Genomic DNA, 20,648 nt, shown 5'->3' on the forward strand with positions numbered 1-20,648 from the left:
TTATTATATTTACAAAATACCACAGTTTTTGTCTTGGTCGGATCATTTTATGTGGTTGTATTTATCCACGATACCTTAAAGGCCGCTCCATGTCTGACATAAACCGGTCTGTGGCGCAAAAAAGGTTGGGGACCGCTGCTGTACAGCATGAGGGTTAATAGGACCGTACTCATATGAATATGATGTGTAAATTGATTTATTCTTGTACATCCACGCCGTAGCGGCCCAATTCTTCACCCCAGTGAAGAGGTGATCGTTTTCTCCTCGTTTTAATAAATTAAGCCGTTTGGTCTTTGTTCCCCACAACATATCACCAATTCGAAAAAATCAAAATTAGCTGTATTGTAGCGGGCCAGGGCTGTTCGGGGTTGTTCTGTTTACAGCTATGTTTGTTCTGTTGCCATGGTTACAGGTGACGCTCCCTCTGCGACTGCGTGTTTCCGGGTGAGAGGGCGCCATTTTGTGTGTTGTTGTTGTTGCTGTGTATGTTGCCGCGCGGAGCAGTTGGCTCGCGGCAGTGTTCGGCCTAAGGCTAATAAACGGCTGTGCTCCCTGGCTAGCTCGCGGGAAGCAAGACCAAACGAAACCTGTGTCTCCTCCTTGTCTGAGCTCGCCACAGTATGTAAGCGGCAATACATGAAAAATCGCGGGACCCCCGATACAAGCTGGTTTACGGTTATTTTAAAGAAAAGAAACATGTCTAAGCAGATGCCCAAAGCTGAACAAAACGACCGCTATAACAATTTAACTTTTGTACAAGCAGATTTTCATATACTTACATTTGAAAGTGTTTTCCTCTCCTGCTTCGACCACCATCGTTATCAGAAACAAATCTCTATGACCCGCAATGAATCCTGGGATATAGTAGGACATGAAGGATACATCGGACCATCCTTAGAATTCAGGGCAAAGTAGGACGCATTTGTCGCCACATTTTGAGTGCTCTTTGAATTCAGACAGCCTTCGTCGCGTCGCCGTGACGTCATTGCCTCCAAATATGGCATTGGTGCATCCTTCCCCTGAATTCAGACACGACTAACCCTCAAATTCGCGGAAAAGTAGGACACATTTGTCGCCACATTTTGAGTGCTCTTTGAATTCAGACAGCCTTCGCAGCGTCGCTGTGACGTCATTGCCTCCAAATATGGCATTTTAAGCATCCTTCCCCTGAATTCGGACACAGCCACTGACTCACACTCTGGGGAACATCCAGGACCACCATGTTTGTAGTTTTCTCCTTCCCACTGTAGCTGTGTTTGAACAGTGTGTGCACACATGCTCTTCATCACCCACAGTGACTCCACGCTGGTACAGACTCTCCTCTAACCTGTCACATACTTACAGGGATGTATTTCCACAGTCAGTCTGGCTCTGGCAGATTCACCTGTGGGCTCCACCTCTGTGTGGACTTTCACACTGAGAGTGGGGACATCAGCAGGTGTTGGGATGTTGTAGGTGCACAAATCTGGGAAACAACCAGAACCAATCACAGCTCAGTGCAGCCTGCTGTCACTTTTCTACACCGTGACACTTTTATATTTATATCTCTATATTTATCTATTTATCTTAGTATTTATCATCAATATCTGTGTTTCTCATTTTCTATCAGTGCTTGATGTTTGTTGTGTGTTTGCTGCTCCGACAGCTCAGTTTCCCTCTGGGATGAAGAAAGTTTCTCTGATTCTCATGTAGACACAAAGTGACTTTATTGATTTTTAATTTAGTGTAAACAGAATTGTACTGTGTGCAGTTCTTACTGTCAGCTCTAATGTTGTCTATGAAAACACATTGATTACATGTGAAAATGCTTCTTTAGCGTTTTATAAGTACAAAGAAACAAAGAAAGCCTGTTTGACACCAACCAGGACCTGGTCACATGATGCTGTCACTGAGCTGCACTGAAGCAGCTTCACCTCCAGCCTGTATTTTCCTGACACGTCCTGCAGCGCCTCCTCCTGGTGGAGCAGTTTGTTGCCCTGATCAAATGTCAGCTGACTGCTGGAGGCTGAACTGTCCCTGTGCTCCAACCTTCAGGACTGAACACCAGGGTGGAGCAGAGAGCCTGAAGAGCCTCCACTGTGTCCTACAGGATGGATTCATTTTGACATGAAGTTCAAACTGCCTGTGTCACTTCAACACACTCTCACAAAGAGTTTCTAACCTTCACTTCCTGGTTAAATAAAGGTTAAACAGGTTAAATACAAAATAACACATATTGTACTATACTGCCCACTTCCTGATCTTATTGGATCTGTGTGTGAGGTTGGTGAAGGAAACACATGTTTACTGAGTGAATCGCTGCCATTAGGAACTAGTTTTTATATCACAGCCTAGAAATCACACAGGACCATTTCTGCAAGTGAAAAGTCCTAATTGGAGGAAAATAATTGTGTAGTTTGTGCGACTGTTGTTTGTAAATGAAGAATTGTCCCAACTACATGTGCTGCTGACCTTTGACCTTTTCTTTAGGTGCACAGAGGAGTCTGTGGAAACATCCAGAACTGAGGCAGTGCTACAGATGTCTTCAAATAAAGTGGTGTATTATCCATGTTTTCTATGGATCAGAATCAGAATCAGAATCGTGTTTATTGGCCAAGTATATGTGCAGACAAATACAAGGAATTTGGTTCCGGTAGATGGTGGCTATCAAGCACAGCAATGTAAAAACACACACACACACACACACACACACACACACACACACACACACACGTCTATATATACATTACACATGCATACACATACATACACAAAGCTGTGTAAACCAACTATAAATAACTAAACTTATGTACATAAAATACAGAAATGAAATGAGGTGGAATGAATACTACAGAATGTACATAAGGTGCAGTTGCAGTCTGGCAGTGGGAGCAGTGTGACAGGTCAACTGTTTAGAAGGGAGATGGCGAGGGGAAAGAAACTGTTCCTGTGTCGGGTGGTCCTGGTCTGCAGGCTTCTGTACCGTCTGCCAGAGGGCAGCAGATCAAAAAGTCTGTGTCCAGGGTGTGAGGGGTCTGTGATGATTTTCCTGCCCGTTTCCTGGTTCTTGAGAGGTACAGATCCTGGATGGAGGGCAGGGGGGCGCCGATGATCCTTTCTGCTGCCCGTACAGTCCGCTGCAGTCTGCACCTGTCCTGTTTAGTGGCTGCACCATACCAGACTGTGATGGAGGAGCACAGGACAGACTCAATGACTGCAGTGTAGAACTGGGTCAGCAGCTCCTGTGGAAGACTGTACTTCCCCAGTTGTCTCAGGAAGTACATCCTCTGCTGGGTCTTTTTGAGGATGGAGTTGATGTTGGTCTCCCACTTCAGGTCCTGGGAGATGGTGGTACCCAGGAACTTGAAGATCTTCACAGTCGACACAGGGCTGTCTGACATGATGAGGGGGCAGAGTTGGGGATGTCTCCTGAAGTCCACTGTCATCTCTACAGTTTTAAGAGTGTTCAGCTCCAGATTGTGCTGACTGCACCAGAGTACCAGCCGCTCAACTTCCTGCCGGTATGCAGACTCATCACCATCCTGAATGGGGCCAATGACGGTGGTGTCATCTGCAAACTTTAGGAGTTTAACAGCCGAGTTCTTGGAGGTGCAGTCATTAGTGTAGAGGGAGAACAGTAGTGGTGAGAGGACACATCCTTGAGGGGCACCAATACTGAGGGACCGAGTTTCAGAGGTGATCTCCCCAGCCTCACTTGTTGCTTTCTGTCTGTCAGGAAGCTGGTGATCCACTGACAGGTAGCTGGAGACACGCTGAGCTGGGAGAGTTTGGAAGAGAGAAGTTCAGGCACGATGGTGTTAAAAGCCGAACTAAAGTCCACAAACAGGATCCTGGCATAAGTTCCCGGGCGGTCGAGGTGTTGCAGGATGTAATGCAGCCCCATATTCACTGCATCATCCACCGACCTGTTTGCCCGGTAGGCAAACTGCAGAGGGTCCAGCTGGTGGCCTGTAATGTCCTTCAGATGGGCTAACACCAGTCGTTCGAAGGATTTCATGACCACAGACGTCAAGGCGATAGGTCTGTAGTCGCTCAGTCCTGTGATGGTGGGTTTCTTGGGAACAGGGATGATGGTGGAGCGTTTGAAGCAGGATGGAACTTCACACAGCTCCAGGGATCTGTTGAAGATGCGAGTGAAGATGGGAGCCAGCTGTTCAGCACAGGTCTTGAGGCAGGAGGGTGAGACACCGTCTGGTCCGGGGCTTTCCTGGGCTTCTGTTTCTGAAATAGTCGGCTCACATCCTCAGTGTGTATTCTGAGTTTCAGGGAGGAGGAGAGGGGGGTGGGAGGTGTGATGGAGGTCGTTGAGTCTGGATTGGAGAGGGTGGTGGTGGTTGTTGAGTCTGAAATGGGAAGGGTGGGGTGGTCGTTGAGACTGGATTGGAGAGGGTGAGGGTGAAGGGGAGAGGTGGAAGGTGTGTTGGGGGTCAGTGTCTGAAGCGGTGTCTCTGGGGAGGGAGGGTGAGGCGGGAGTCTGTCCGTCTCAAACCTGCAGTAGAATGTATTTAGCTCGTTGGCCAGGTCTTTGTTTGCTTCAACAGTGGGTGGGGGGCGTCTGTAGCTGGTGATTTCCTGCAGGCCCCTCCACACTGACGCAGGGTCGTTGGCTGAGAGCCGTTCTTCCAGCTTCTGGGAGTAGATCCTTTTAGCTGCTTTGATCTCCTTGGTCAGTGTGTTCCTGGCTTGCTTGTACAGGGCCCTGTCACCACTTCTGTAGGAGTCCTCCTTAGCCTTACGAAGATGTTGGAGTTTAGGAGTGAACCATGGTTTATTGTTGTTGTATGTGCAAAAGGTCTTTGTTGGCACACACACGTCTTCACAAAAACTGATGTATGATGTCACAGTGTCCGTGAGCTCATCCAGGTTATCAGATGCAGCTTCAAAAACAGTCCAATCAGTGCAGTCAAAACAGTCCTGTAGTTCCTGCTTTGCTGCGTTAGTCCACTTCTTCACAGTTTTGACTACAGGCTTGGCACGTTTGAGTTTTCGCCTATAAACTGGAATAAGATGGACCATGCAGTGATCAGAATGTCCCAAAGCTGCCCGGGACACAGAGCAATAGGCATCTTTTACAGTGGTGTAACAGTGATCCAGTATGATGTTGTCCCTGGTGGGGCAGTCTGTATTTAGGGAGTTCGTGGTTGAGGTTTGCTCTGTTAAAATCCCCAAGGATAATTGTAAAGGAGTCCGGGAATTTCCTTTCCAGGGTGGTGATCTGGTCAGCCAGCTCGCACAGTGCGTTGTTCGCGTTGGCCTGAGGAGGGATGTAAACTCCACCCAGCATGAAGGACGAAAACTCCCGCGGTGAATAAAACGGTTTACAATTGATGAAAAAACTTTCCAAGTGTGGGCTGCAGTGTTTCTGTAACACTGTGACATCAGTACACCAACCTTCGTTAATGTAGAAGCAGACTCCGCCACCCTTTGTTTTCCCTGAGAGCTCCGTTTCGCGGTCCGCCCGGTGAAGTTGGAAGCCCGGCAGATTTAAGACAGCGTCTGGGACTCGCTCACTGAGCCAGGTTTCAGTGAAGCAGAGGGCAGCAGAGCGTGCAAAGTCCTTGTTAGTCCGGTTTAAGAGCTGTAACTCGTCGACTTTGTTTGGGAGAGAGCGGAGATTCGCGAGGTGAATGGAGGGAAGTGCTGTGCAGAATCCTCGCAGACGTAGTTTCACCAGCGCTCCAGCGCTGGTCCCCCGTCTACGTCTCCTCCAGGAGCCACAGAGAGCTGCTGCGCCTCCAACTAAAATCTCCAAAAAACTTTCCGGGTTTGTGAGAAATGGATAAGAACTATAGTGAGACGACTGCCTGATGTTTATCAGTTCATCTCTGGAGAAAGTGATGTGGTCTGAGTGACCAAAAGCGCAGAAAATAAACAGAAATGCATGAGTCCATAGTTACAGAGAAGTCCACCCAGGGAGGACTTTCCTACCAGCTGGGCTGGAAGCTCCGCCTCCTGTCCCCCATTCATGTGGTGGGAACGTCCTCAGACTGGGGGGGTCGTCCTCGCTCCTGCTGATGTCTGAAAAGAGACGAATGTGGAGGAAACACGAGGCTGTAACTGAGAACTACAGTAACTTATTACTTTATTTTTTCATTGTTATTCATGAGTGTTACTGAAACTGAGTGTGTGGAGTGTAATCACAGTGTGAGAGACACAGGTCTGAGGGCTGGTTCACTGCGTCCCTCACAGCCCGTGTCCTCCTCCTCCTCCTCTCTGTGGTTCCCTCACGCTCTCCATCTTCATCTTTGCTAACAGGGAACAAACGTCTGTGTTTCTTTCATGTCAGCTGATGTTGTTCCAGCTGTGACGCTGAAAGCTGAGCTCCTGTCTCATTATGAGCGACAGCTTCATGTTTCATGGTTAAAGTAAAGGGATGAAGTCTGTCCCTGAGGCTGTGCGGACTGGATTTGTCCAATGTTAAAGTCATGACGCTGGATTTCACTGTGACATCACCAAACCGTAACGCTTACCTTCGTCTCGTCACGTGTTTTCACGTTAGTCGGCTTTAACGATGCGCTTGTGCTCTTTTTTCTCCTTTCTTCTTGTTCCGAAACCCGCGGGCTGAGAGAGCGAGTGTGCAGCACACTAAAGAGACCGTGTTGAACACAAACTAGAACACTAGTTCCAGTTTCCGTGCCCGAATTCGCATGATAAGTTGGGGCCAGGTTTCACAATGAGCTCACCCAAAACCCTGGCTGATTGAGACCCACACCCGCTTTCACACCTTGGCTCAGGTGATTAGAGGATCATCAGGGGGTCCATGAACATTTTGTTTGTACTGTATAATCTGCAGATTCTGACAGAAATCTGCAACTATCCTTTGAAGCACCACTCCTCTCTAAAACAGCAATAAGGATCATTATTAGGCCATATGTAAATAATACAATAACTTTACAACTAAAAGCAAAATTAGGAAACGTAAAGTCCGAAACAAGTCTGTATATTAAGGGACATTTTCATTATGAAATCTGTTTCTGTTCATCAGGAAATCATATTCAAACTGTTTAAATAGACATTTTTCAGTAGTTAGCTGCTATGCACCTGTCTCCATGTGAAGTGAACTGGAGTCTGTCTGTACTGGATCTGGATTCATCGTTGTCCCTCCAACAGCGACACAGTGATCCGGCTCACCAATTGGTGATAATGACCTACTGAGTTTTTGCTAGCAGGTGCAGGAGGGCCAATCTGAGCCACAGTTATGGGGCTGATAACTGCTAATAACACCCATTGATGGACTGATAACATGAAGATTAAATGTCAGCTCCCTCCAAAATAAGAGCTTTTTCAAAAACTCAGACAGAGCTCTTACTTTGAAAGCCAGAGTTTGTTGAAGCTGTTTCCTGGAGCCGGGCCCTGAACAATTAAAAAAAGCAGACTTAAAAACACTTCATGTCATCTGTGCTCATTAAACTGACATCATGCAGTTCATCTTCTCACCAGCAGAGGGCCACAAATCACCATCAATGAAGAGTTCAAGGAGATGTTAGTGACATCAGAGCTGGACGTATTGATCTGATCAATATGGAAGTTCATGTTTCTGTGATTGGATCAGTTTTTAAAGCAGCTGTTTTTGTAGAATGACAGAAACATGAGAGATGCTGAATGTCTTTAATATTTGATACACTGAGTACTATTGGATGTCCACTTATTCAGCCATGATGGAAACATCCCATTAAGAAAGAGAAATCAAACATTTGGATTCATTTTAATGAGCTCAGACTTGTTGAAAATGCAGAGGAGCTGGTTGTGAACTGAGCTTCAGAAAAACACAACACACTGAGATTCACTGTGAAGCTTTGAGTGGAAAAAGACAGAAAAACGACATGTGGATCCTGGAATAATGGGAGCTTCCATCTTTAAAGGACTGAAGAGGAAGACGTTTACAAGGAATCATTTAGAAGAGTTTCAAACATCAACTGATTGAATCCATGAATCTGAAAACGTGTTTGTGAGTGAAAGAGACAGACATGTACAGACTGAACTATCTGTTCAACAGTCAGAGTGTTTCTCTAACAGGAGACACTCTTTACACTCAGCACAGGGACACTGAGGAACCAGGAGACAAGAACAAAATCCCAGGATAAAGAGTTTGAGTGAATGTGGTGTTGAAGGTGTGGAGGTGGATCAGAGTGTCAGAGGAGACTCTGTAGAAGGACAGAGTGCCAGCAGGACAGTCCACATACACTGCTGCTCTGTTAGAGACAGAGGAGGAGGAGGAGGAGGAGGAGGAGGAGGAGGAGATGAATATTGTTCTGTTATTGTGCCAAACAGACTGAGGACCATCATCAGAGCAGCTCAGACTCCAGGACTGATTATTGTATCCAAACACACAGTCTTTACTTCCTCCTTTCCTTCTGATTCTTCTGTAACTCACTGATATAGAAATGTTTCCTCTCCACTCGACCTCCCAGTAACAGCGACCAGTCAGACCATCTCTACACAGCAGCTGTTCCCAACCATCAAATCTGTCTGGATGATCAGGATATGACTGAACCTCCTCCACACGTGTCACCTTCCTGTTGTTTTCAGACAGTTGGAGGTTTGTGTTCACTGTGTTTGTGTCGATTGTGAGTTGACAGGAATCTGATGGAGAGAACAAACACAATCCAGCTGCAGTTATTGATCCATCATCTGTTCATTGATTGACACTTTGATGATGACTCCTGACATGATGAAGATGGTTGAATGTGTGCTGCTTTGTTTTCATGAATCCCATTAAAAACACACTTACACTTCCTCAGACCTGGTCTCAACCATCGGACTCCAGCAGGCTCCACCCTGAAAGGAGGAGGGGTCAGAGCAGTCAGCATGCACACATGGACATTACATGGCTCTCACACACACACTGTCACACACTGATAAAAGAACAGTCCAACATTTTCACAAATACACTTCAATGCATATGTGGATCAAACTGCTGGTGATTTGGACTGATCCTGGATCTGTCAGTACATCACTGTATTGAATTAAATATGACTGATTCAAACTGTGACCTTCATTATCTTTATATTCCTCTTCTGTTTAGCTGGAAAGGACACCTCCCCGCCTATTCCCACTGTGGATTTGATCGAATTGTTTGGCCAGCATCTCTACATTTTCCCATCCATACTACCTGGAGCTCATTAATACTATTAATATTGGAAACTGCTGTTGAAGCCTGATGGTGACACTTTATGGTGAAGAAGTTAATTGCAGTAACAGGACTGGTTAGCTTATAATACACTGGACATTTCCATCAGTGCGTTTATGATGCCACTGTAAGTAATAACAGGTTTATTACCTGTCAGGACCTTTGTGGTTATTAGTTTATTGCACAACCTGTTAGTGTGTGTCGAGAGGAGTTGTTGTTGAAGCTAACAGCATCATTATTATTGTAACTGTTTAATTGGAATAATGTAAACTACATTTATATTTCACTCATTGTGGGAGAATCAAAAGCTCTTTGTTTTCTCTGCTCACAGACAGCACAGATACATGCATGTATATACAGCACACGTCCAGCTCTGCATGTGCTCCTTCTGATCCATTTCTATAGAGAATAAACAACTTAACAGAATCATTCTCCATTGTTTCCAACTCAACCAGCTGCATTTAATGAAGGAGTTTGAATTTCCTTTACGACAACTGCTGTTGTTTCCTGTCTGCATTCATGTTCTTAACTGTACTCCACACATTCTGAATTGGTGTAGTTCTTCCTAAAGTACTGCAGTATTCCTGCCAGTACATCCTTTTAGTTTTCCTAACTGTTTCCTCACCTCTGATGCTCGTTGCTATTTTTTCCTCAGTGCAAGTTCATGCTAAGCTCCTCCATATCCGTCCCTGTTTCTAAACCTGTAATAATTCCTTTAATGTGTCTTTGGCCTAAATATGAGTCTGTCCACATGTTTGTAGTTTGCCACTTCCTTTGGTTTCTTAGCTCTGATTCTTTAAATGCATCCTTGAAATCATTCAACTGCCATCTCTCCCTCTCACTCTGACTATTCCCAGAATACCTGAGTATTCATCTCCTGGTTTATCATATAGCCTCTTTACATTTTCTCCCTGCTTTTATAGTCTTTCCCCATCTGCAGGCAGTCCAAGAGAAACTGTCATGCACCGCGGCGCGTGTACACAAAGGGATCCAAACGCAGACTCAAGCGCTAGCAGAAAAAGACACTTTATTATAAAAACAAAAGGCGACCCGGGAAAACCAGAGAAGGAAAACGAGTAAATAAAAAACCCAGGGAAACATTGGCGCGAGGAAGCCGGAATCGGGACCGTGGGAGGCTGCAACAGCAAGGGCGAAGACTACTAGTGAGCCGGGAAGCAGGGGGAACACATCAAGACTGGGTTAGAATAGTTGGTTTACGATCAGAGCGGGACCGTGGGGGTTCGGGAGTGTACTGGAAATTTCTTTAGTTTATGTGTTAATTACATCACTTTAGTAATAGTAGTAACACTTTCTGTACTTAGTATAGAAAGCTCACTCTTGACATAAGTTGTATGTATGTGGAATGTGATCACAAGTGGGGCCCAAGTTTTATTGCACCTTCACAAGCAGACTCATTTTTCTGTGTAAATTACTGGTTCGTTTGAACAATTTCATCAGCTCAACCATAAATACTCCAAAACAATTTCTTTGTGATTCAGTGTGATTTTGCATTTTTTAATATTAGCATGTCAAAGTCTACATTCTCTACACAGATGAGAAATGAAGTGTATTTCATAATAAAATTTCTCTCTCAGAGACAAAATTGTCTCATTAAGGTCTGTATCTGTGTAGAGACACATGCAGTGCTCATATTTGCTGTTTTGTGTATCACTCAGACCTCTTCCTCTTTCTGACAGAGGCAGCAATTTCATTTAAAGCTACATTCACTGATATAGGCTGCTAGAGCTCCCACCAGGAGGGTACACACATGATTCAGGGAAAAAAATCTGATTAATATTTTTGTGCTGAAACTTGAATGTATACGTTCTCTTAGATAACTATTAGGAGGTGTCGTAGTAGTAGTAAGATAAAAGTAGTAAAATACAGATCTTTGGGTGAGATTTAAGGTGATTTTACAAATCTTATTTGTTGTAAATGAATAAGCCATTTATCGATGTGAGTCAGGTTTTAAATCATAATCAGAAAAGACTGAATACTGACCTGAGAATTCCCAGTGTGCACTTTGGACTCTCCACTGCAGAAAATAGAAGCTTCAGTCCTGAATCCTCCAGGTTGTTGTTACTCAGGTCCAACTCTCTCAGACTAGAGGACTGGGAGCTCAGCACTGAGGACAGAGCTTCACAGCTTCTGTCTGACAGGTTACAGCCACTCAGTCTAAAAAAATGATGACAAGAAGACATGAAACACTTGTGTTAAAGTATATTCATGGTGCCATGAGGAGCTACTATATTTCAAGTAATATTTCAACACTGTTTTAGGACATGCTGGAATCCATATTGCCTTATGTTACAAATCACAAATGTGGCAGTTTACTGTGACTTGGGTGGATTCATAAAAAAAAAAAAATACATACACACAGGCTCAATGTTATTTCTTTCCAAATGAAATTGCTCAAATGGCGTTAATTGATGAAAAAAAAATCAATATTGCTTGATCTGACCTCAGCGTTTCCAGTTTGTAGTGTTGACTCTTCATCCCAGCAGACAGAAGCTTCACTCCTGAATCCTGCAGGTTGTTGTTACCCAGATCCAGCTCTGTCAGACCAGAGGATTGGGAGCTCAGGACTGAGGACAGAGCTTCACAGCTTCTGTCTGACAGGTTACAACCACTCAGTCTGAAATCAAGAGGAAAGGGAGACAAGATCAACAAAACAAATCACAGCTTTATTGCTTTTTGTTGTTTTTAAGCAGAAACGAGTGAGGTGCTGGTAGATTCTATTGTTCTGGTTTATTACCCAATAACACACACATACACTAATATATCTCACTTTTGTTATAGTAGCACTATAATGCAAAGCAACAGTGATCACAGGTTGAAGGGGCCTGAATACTACAATACAGTGATTTTTAAGATGACCTGTTCTTCCAATTTCCAACAACAGATTTCTATTCTCCAACCTTACAGTTAAAATAATTCTTTAACTCATACTGAATCTTGGTGCACCTCCCCCCAGTTTATTAAAACATAGTGGTACTGAAGTTGCTGTTAGTGATGTGTAATACCACTGATTTCCTTTCTGATCCAATACAAAGTAAAATTCAGGCTGGTATCTGTGATACTGATGAAAACTATTCCTTCAGAATCAATACAAGATAATATAGGAGAATATGATGTTTTGTATGACATAAAAAGCCTGAATTTGGCTGGCCTCTCCCTTACAGATAGGGTGAGAAGTTCAGCCAGACAAGCTGGAGGAGGTGGCTGGGGAGAGGGAGGTCTGGGCTTCTCTGCTTGGGCTGCTGGCAACTGGCCTGAACTGGCCTCAGATAAAGCGGAAGAAAATGGATGAATGGATGGTGTTATTTTCTCTCTCTTTCTCTTATTAAATATTTTGAGTTGTATTTTGTCGTTTAAAGCCATCTGCTGCTGTTTTTACACTGTATATTTTTTAAATAGCTAATCTACAGTCACCTTTAAATTCTCTACAATTTGAACAAATGGGATTCTGTAGTTTTAAAGATGCAGTGAATTCCCATCATGTAAACAAGACACAAAAACCCTAAGCCTGGATTTAAGCCACTTTACAAAATTCAGTAACCGTGCTATACAACACTGCCGGCTACATATTCCCTCCCTCTATACAGGGAGAGTTCCTGCTGGCAGCACTACTCTGTGTTGACATTTACTTCAGTTTTCAGGCCCCTCTTCTGTGGAACCAGCTTCCAGTTTGGATTCGGGAGACAGACAATATCTCTACTTTCAAGATTAGGCTTCAAACTTTCCTTTTTGCTAAAGCATATAGTTAGGGCTGGACCAGGTGACCCTGAATCCTCCCTTAGTTATGCTGCAATAGACGTAGGCTGCCGGGGATTCCCATGATGCATTGAGTTTTCCTTTCCAGTCACCTTTCTCACTCACTCACTGTTAATAGACCTCTCTGCATCGAATCATGTCTGTTATTAATCTCTGTCTCTCTTCCACAGCATGTCTTTATCCTGTCTTCCTTCTCTCACCCCAACCGGTCGCAGCAGACGGCCCCGCCCCTCCCTGAGCCTGGTTCTGCCGGAGGTTTCTTCCTGTTAAAAGGGAGTTTTTCCTTCCCACTGTCGCCAAAGTGCTTGCTCATAGGGGGTCATATGATTGTTGGGTTTTTCTCTGTATTTATTATTGTGCGATCTACTGTACAATATAAAGCGCCTTGAGGCGACTTTTGTCGTGATTTGGCGCTATATAAATAAAATTGAATTGAATTGAATTGAACTTTTATTTGTGTTGGACGAGGTTTTCACCCCTGCCACATTTCTCACAACTAGCATCTTGGCAGTTTGTGGAGCTGAAATATCTTCACACATGACTTGCTTATGATCATCACCTGAGTGAGCGAGCACACGTCAGCTGTGAAGCATTTTCACAGCTGTATTTCACACATTACTGTGACAGGTGGAAGAAGTAGTTCCTAATAATCATTTAGACAATCCCACCAATGCAGTTACTTTCAACTGTGTTCCTGTTAATAATAAACAAACAAACAAACAAACAAAAAAAAACAAATTGCTAAAATATTGATATTTTAATAAATTCTAGAACAGAAATATCAATCTATATCAATAAGTAACAATCAACACACCATGACCAGCAGCCTGGACACCCCTTATTCGGGTGAACCACCCTAAGAAAAACGCCAAAAGAACCAAATTACCAAAAATCCAAAGACAGAAATGTTTGCACACATGTGATTCTGCACATGGGTCCATCCTACGAACCAACCTTAGATCTCCACGCATGCACACATCAATGAACATACATTTGCAGACATACAGATTTTAATGTTCTGTTTTTAGAGTTTAACTAGAGTGTTTGATGTGGGTTCATAGATCAAAACATTTTAAGCTACTTAAGTGTTTAAAGGCTGTATCAAAAGTTCATTCAAGTATTGTGGTCAAAAGTTCTCCTGTTTTTCTTTTACACTATACAACTCCGTAGGCTCATGGTTTTAGCACATGGATCTGTCATGGAAGAAATATATGACCACTTTTAATCAACATTTTAAAGCTAAAGGTATGATCACATATTTACTTACAGAGCTGTGTTGGAGGCTTTGACCACTGGCAGCAGCCTCAGAAGAGCCTCCTCTGAAGCAGAGTATTTCTTCAGGTCAAACACATCCAGATCTTTTTCTGATGATAGTAAGATGAAGACCAGAGCTGACCACTGAGCAGGAGACAGTTTATCTGTAGAGAGACTTCCTGATCTCAGGGACTGTTGGATCTCCTCCACTAGAGAACAATCATTCAGTTCATTCAGACAGTGGAAGAGATTGATGCTTTTCTCTGCAGACAGATTCTCATTGAGCTTCTTCTTGATGTACTGGACTGTTTCCTGTTTGGTCTGTGAGCTACTTCCTGTCTGTGGCAACAGACCTCGCAGGAGAGTCTGATTGGTCTGCAGTGAAAGACCCAGGAGGAAGCGGAGGAACAAGTCCAGGTGTCCATTTGGACTCTGTAAGGCCTTGTTCACAGCACTCTGGTGGAGAAACTGTAGATTTGGTGTGCTAATTAATTTTGACAACCAAGAGGTTTTTTGTTCTTCCAGCAGATTGAGTCCAGAGTTGATGAAGGTCAGATGGACATGAAGAGCAGCCAGAAACTCCTGAACACTCAGATGGATGAAGCAGAACACCTTGTCCTGGTACAGTCCACTCTCCTCTTTAAAGATCTGTGTGAACACTCCTGAGTACACTGAGGCTGCTCTGATATCGATGCCACACTCTGTCAGGTCTGATTCATAGAAGATCAGGTTTCCTTTCTGCAGCTGATCAAAAGCCAGTTTTCCCAGAGACTCCATCATCTTCCTGCTCTCTGGACTCCAGTGTGGATCTGTCTCAGCTCCTCCATCATACTTGACCTTCTTCACTTTGGCCTGAACCACCAGGAAGTGGATGTACATCTCAGTCAGGGTCTTGGGCAGCTGTCCTCCCTCTCTGGTTTCCAGCACATCCTCCAGAACTGTAGCAGTGATCCAGCAGAAGACTGGGATGTGGCACATGATGTGGAGGCTTCGTGATGTCTTGATGTGGGAGATGATCCTGCTGGCCTGCTCCTCATCTCTGAATCTCTTCCTGAAGTACTCCTCCTTCTGTGGGTCAGTGAACCCTCTGACCTCTGTCACCATGCCAACACAGTAAGGAGGGATCTGATTGGCTGCTGCAGGTCGTGTGGTTATCCAGAGGCGAGCAGAGGGAAGCAGGTTCCCCCTGATGAGGTTTATCAGCAGCACATCCACTGAGGTGGACTTTCTAGGGTCAGTTAGGATTGTAGTTTTGTGGAAGTCCAGAGGAAGTCGACACTCATCCAGACCATCAAAGATGAACACAACCAGGAAGTCTTCAAAGCTGCAGATTCCTGCTTCTTTGGTTTCAGTAAAGAAGTGATGAACAAGTTCCACCAAGCTGAACTTTTCCTCTTTCAGCACATTCAGCTCTCTGAAAGTGAATGGAAATATGAACTGGATGTCCTGGTTGGCTTTGTCTTCAGCCCAGTCCAGGCTGTATTTCTGTGTTAAGATTGTTTTCCCAATGCCAGCCACTCCCTTTGTCAGCACTGTTCTGATTGGTTCATCTCTTCCAGGTGAGGCTTTAAAGATGTCTTCTTGTCTGATTGTTGTTTCTTGTCTGTCTGGTTTCCTGGATGCTGTTTCAATCTGTCTGACCTCATGTTCATCATTGACCTCTGCAGTCCCTCCCTCTGTGATGTAGAGCTCTGTGTAGATCTGATTCAGAAGGGTTGGGTTTCCTGCTTTAGCGATGCCCTCAAACACACACTGGAACTTTTTCCTCAGAGCAGATTTAAGGTTATGATGACAAGCTGCAGCTTTAAGTTCTGAATAAAGGAAGAATATCATTTTATTTTTTATAAACTCCATTCAAAATTTTTTTTTGAATACATGTTGATACATTTCTTCACAGATTAGTAAGTGTTCCACTTATTACCAACATCTTAAATCTTTAGATAAATCCTCTTACTCCTCTGCAGACGGTCAGCCAGCTCCTCCTGCTTCATTCTACTCAGGAAGTCCATTGCGATCTTCAAAAATGCCTCTCTGCTGCTGCTCCTCTGCTCATCAGCCTCCCTCTGACTTTCTAAGCCTTCTGCATAATCTGGCCTCAGAACCTTCTGGATCTTCTTCAGCTCGTTCTTCACAAAAGTGATGATGTTGTCCTCCAGCAGCTGGAACAGAATACTTTATGAATGAGCCAATCAGACTGAAATCATGGAGCCAAACATCATATCCATGTTGGACACACTGACACTGGTCTACAAAGAGCAGCATGGAGATGACTGTGAACAGAATAGATGTAACAGTAGTTGTTGTACATGTACAGACCATAAATATGGAGTCCAGCTGTGTTTGATGCTGCTGGGCAGACTGACCACTGGGAACCTCTGAGCCCTGCTGGTCCACTCTGTGGAGGAACCATGAAGAATTAGATCAAGCACAGGATAAAGATCCAGGAGTTTCTGCTCAAATAACTTCATCTGAATCAAGTCTGTCCAGTTTTAAACACTCAGATTCTGAAAATATGTCCTTTTTAGTAAGTTTATGGACCTTCTTTCAGTCGTGATGTGACGGATGATTTTGAAGAAGCTCACAAGAAACTTTGAGACTTCATTAAACTGAACCATCAGCAGATCACTGCTCCAAAACCAGAACATGATCCGAGGTCTCTCCACCACCAGAACACCAGCTTTACTAACGTGGTAGATCAGTGTAGTACAGATCAATAACTGATGAGTCATTTTATCAAAATCACTGAGTGCTTCACATCTGACCCTCTGATGTTTCTGTGGACATTTTGCATATTTAATGAATGTCTGACAGTTTTACATTCATTCTATGAATACAGTGAAATGTTGTGTTATAGTCTCCATGTTTTTTCCAGCATCATAAATTCTTAAGTTCAGAAAATTAGATTCTTTTTTCACAGCTGAAAAACAACAACATTTATTCTCTATTGAAATCTTCATTGTCCACTCCAAAGGTCACAATCTGAAGGTAACATCTGGTTTTGCTCCCTGTGATTAAATCTGAGCATCAGTATGGTGGGATTTATCCACTACATCCACACCACTGTGGTTCAGTGTTGTCCTGATGGAGTAACAGCAGCCAGTATGATCCAGGCTTTAGCTGCTGGGTCTCTGTGTGACCTCTCAGACTGTTTAACAGATCAGACACAAAGAGAATCAGAGCAGCTCTTTAAAGACAAACATGAACCCACTCAGGTCACACTTTCCCCACAGATATGAGCATCACTGTCCTCAAACAGCAAATGACCAAGTCTAACATTTGGATCTTTTCTCTTTCATTGTTTTCTTTTTAATGAATCTTTGTAACAATCTGAGGATGTTTCAGGTCAGATTTATCCAGGAAACACAAACATGTAAAGGAGTCATCACAGCTCTCTGACCTCGTTGGTCCAGGTTCAGCACTGAAGTGCGGAACTTCACCTTTGGACCGGTCACTCCTCACAGACGGACAGCTGGACCCTGCAGACTGTGACCTCTGACCTCTGCAGACACAAACATGATTGAAGCAGCTGTGATCACACAGACTGCAGATAATGCAGCTGTTTCCTGTCAGTAACATCCTCTTAGATTAGAGTTCAGCTTTTTACAGGAAAACTGGACAAAACTGATTTTTGTTACAAATTCATTTTCATTTCCTCTCAGCTCACAAACACAGTCAGAAAATCAACCAGAATCAACACTGATTATAATGTCAGTGCAGAATTATTTCTGTTACTCAGTGAGTTCAGCTCTCTGACCTCGTTGGTCCAGGTTCACCACTGAAGGCTGTTTTGTGATCTTTGGACCGGTCACTCCTCACAGACGAACAGCTGGATTCTGCAGACTCTGCTCTGTCCTCCTCTTCCTCCATCATCATCTTCAGTCAGTCTGAGAGGTAAACCACAAACACTCGGTGAGTCACATTAACAGGAGTAACTGACTTACAGTCGCTGACCTCTGACCTGTCATGTAACCTAGAAACCAGGTCAATATGTCTGTAGGTTCAGTCATCCAGGTCATGTGATCTAAGGAGCTTGCAAAAGAAAAAAGAGACTTCTTAAAGTTTCTTAAAGACGTTTCATCCGAGAAGCTTCTTCAGTTCTAAAAACCAAGCGGTGGAGAGTCCCAGATATTTAAACCTAAGAGGGAAAGAAAGAGGGTCGCTGACCCACCATTGATCACGTGATCAGGCACATGATCAATAGTGGGTCAACAATATAACAACAATATAAACACTTTTTTCAACTAGGAAACTGAGAGCCTTTTCACTGGAGCACAAACATCTGGAGCAGCATGTCGATGCTGTTGGCTGAGATCCTGAAACTATTAAAGGTCATGAAAGAGAGAAAGGCAGGGAGGCGTCCTTTACAACTAAACAGCAGAGTTAGAGAACAGCCAGCACCTCTACATTTATCAGATTATACTTCATACAGCACATGTATGTTACTGATAGGGATGGCAACACACTTGGCCTCGTTGGTCCAGCTGTGAGTCCGTTACGTGAACTATGGAGCGGCAGATTTGTGCTGAACTAAGCTGCACACAGCTGATGTTAGCCAGGAAACATTACAGACTGACTTTAATGGAGAGACCGGAAATAAAAACACACACAGTTTGTTGTGTGAATAAATCAAACATGAGCTGAATAAACAGTAACGTTCCTAAAGACAAACTGTTAAAGGAGGAAACAAAGCAAACTTACAGTTTCTTCACACACCAACAACAAGCTCCACTGCACGAAGTTCAGGAAAGTGAAAGTAGACTTTAAGCAGGAAGGAAACACCCAAAGAGGCGTTTTTAGCATTGAAACACTGTGTGCTTCATTCAACCTTGGATTGATTTATTTCTGCTGGTTTTCCTGTTTGAAACACAAACATCTGTCATCATTTTATTGTTCTTCTTCCTGCAGCGTTTGAATATTTCAGCACTAAACTGATGTTTCTTCAAAGCTCATTTCAACCTGTTGAAGTCATGAATGAAAGTGCAGACTGAGAGTGGATCACATGATGTTTAAGGTGTGTCATGTGACATGTTCAGTATTGTCACACATGTCTAGATTGTCCCTGATATCATAACTGCTCAAACACTGATGATTATATTTGAAGAATTATTACTGATGGCAGCAAAGTTTGAATGGAGCTCTCCGTCTGTGCTGATTTGTCGCCCTCTGGAGGTCAAAACACAAACTGCATGATGTCACTGTAACCACCACAGAGACAGGAAGTGTTTTTAAATGACTGAAATGATGCTAACGGCTGTCGTTAGGCTCTCTGATAGCAGAGCTCCAGTGTTCATGTCAAACACTGGCTCAGGTCAGACTCCTTCATCCTTTTCCAATGTGAGGCTGCCCTCAGACCCACAGGAGCTCTGACCTTTGACCTCCTGACCCCTAACCACTTTAGTCTCTTTGCATCCTTAAATGATCTTCACCGCAGGAGTTTGCGGTCCATAGCAGTAGTGCTGCCATACCATGCAGTGATGCAGTTGGTCAGGGTGCTCTCCACAGTGCAGCTGTAGGACCTGCTGAGGATCTTGGCCGACTTATCAAATTTCCTCAGCCTCCTTAGGAAAGAGTATATAGTTAGTGTAGTGGTTGTTTAGTGTGTCAGTTCTACTACTAAGTGTCACAGTTGCCACAAAAAAGCCACCAACAACAGACTGAAGTGTAAACGCTGTGGGAAAACAGGAGGAGTGATTCACCTCCTGTTTTCCCCTTCAAAACAGTACAACCAAGGACTCAGAACCACAATGTAAAATACAAGAAGTTAAAATGCTGGGTCACAAAGACCCAGCACCGTGACAGACTTACCTTTAACTGCCCAAGACTGCGTCTGAATCTTACCGTTGGACCAACTTCAGGGATTAACTCAGTGATGTCATTTTCAGTAAGACAGAAAAGGTTTTCTTCTGTTACTTTGTTAGCTGTGATTAAATATTACATCTGAGTTATGGAGAAGTACAAAATTTAAAATTGCTACAGCAAAATAATATCAACAGAGCTTCTGTTTCAGTTTCTGTTTCAGAGAAACATTAATATTAAGATCTTTGTTTATCAAGGATTAGTAATAACAATTTACCTTCTAATTGTTCCTCTAATTTGGACCGGTCACATTTGAACGACCCCTTTCCACATCTGATCTCTGCTCTTGTTACAGTCACAGTTTCCAGGAAGCTCTACAAGTGTGGCGTGCCGGAGAAGAGGTTTGTTTGGCAGCCTGCCTTACTTGAAGAAGAAATTACATAACTAAAAGTTTATATTAAATAAACTGAAAATAGCAAAACCAAAGCAACAAATGAGTTTTGCATCAATCATTGGTTTTTAATTTAAGATCTACATATGATCAGATTGTGTCATGTCCAAGAATGCTAATCACAAACTGCTAATGAACTTCTACCATGGAGATCCTTATGCTGCACACTGTGATTCAACTGCTGTGGAGGACAAGAGGAAACTGCAGCGGGTGGTGAGGGCAGCAGAGCGGCCCAGGGCCCGA

At 43.7% G+C, this 20,648-nt stretch overlaps 1 protein-coding gene across 1 annotated transcript; it reads right to left on the reverse strand.

The window, feature by feature from the left end:
* Positions 1 to 6,495: 6,495 nt before the first annotated feature.
* Positions 6,496 to 18,917, reverse strand: LOC120435063 (NACHT, LRR and PYD domains-containing protein 3-like). The gene is made up of 11 exons (XM_039603886.1): positions 18,857 to 18,917; positions 17,913 to 18,042; positions 17,556 to 17,657; positions 16,475 to 16,553; positions 16,113 to 16,317; positions 14,172 to 15,969; positions 11,592 to 11,765; positions 11,132 to 11,305; positions 8,732 to 8,778; positions 8,048 to 8,583; positions 6,496 to 6,585 (listed from the first exon to the last, which is right to left on the reverse strand). The coding sequence occupies exons 2-11, from the start codon at positions 18,029 to 18,031 to the stop codon at positions 6,496 to 6,498; spliced, it is 3,324 nt and encodes a 1,107-aa protein (XP_039459820.1). The 5' UTR covers positions 18,032 to 18,042; positions 18,857 to 18,917.
* Between the last annotated feature and the right edge of the window lie 1,731 nt (positions 18,918 to 20,648).

Source organism: Oreochromis aureus, linkage group 3, assembly GCF_013358895.1.
Source record: "Oreochromis aureus strain Israel breed Guangdong linkage group 3, ZZ_aureus, whole genome shotgun sequence".
Taxonomy (NCBI): Eukaryota; Metazoa; Chordata; class Actinopteri; order Cichliformes; family Cichlidae; genus Oreochromis; species Oreochromis aureus.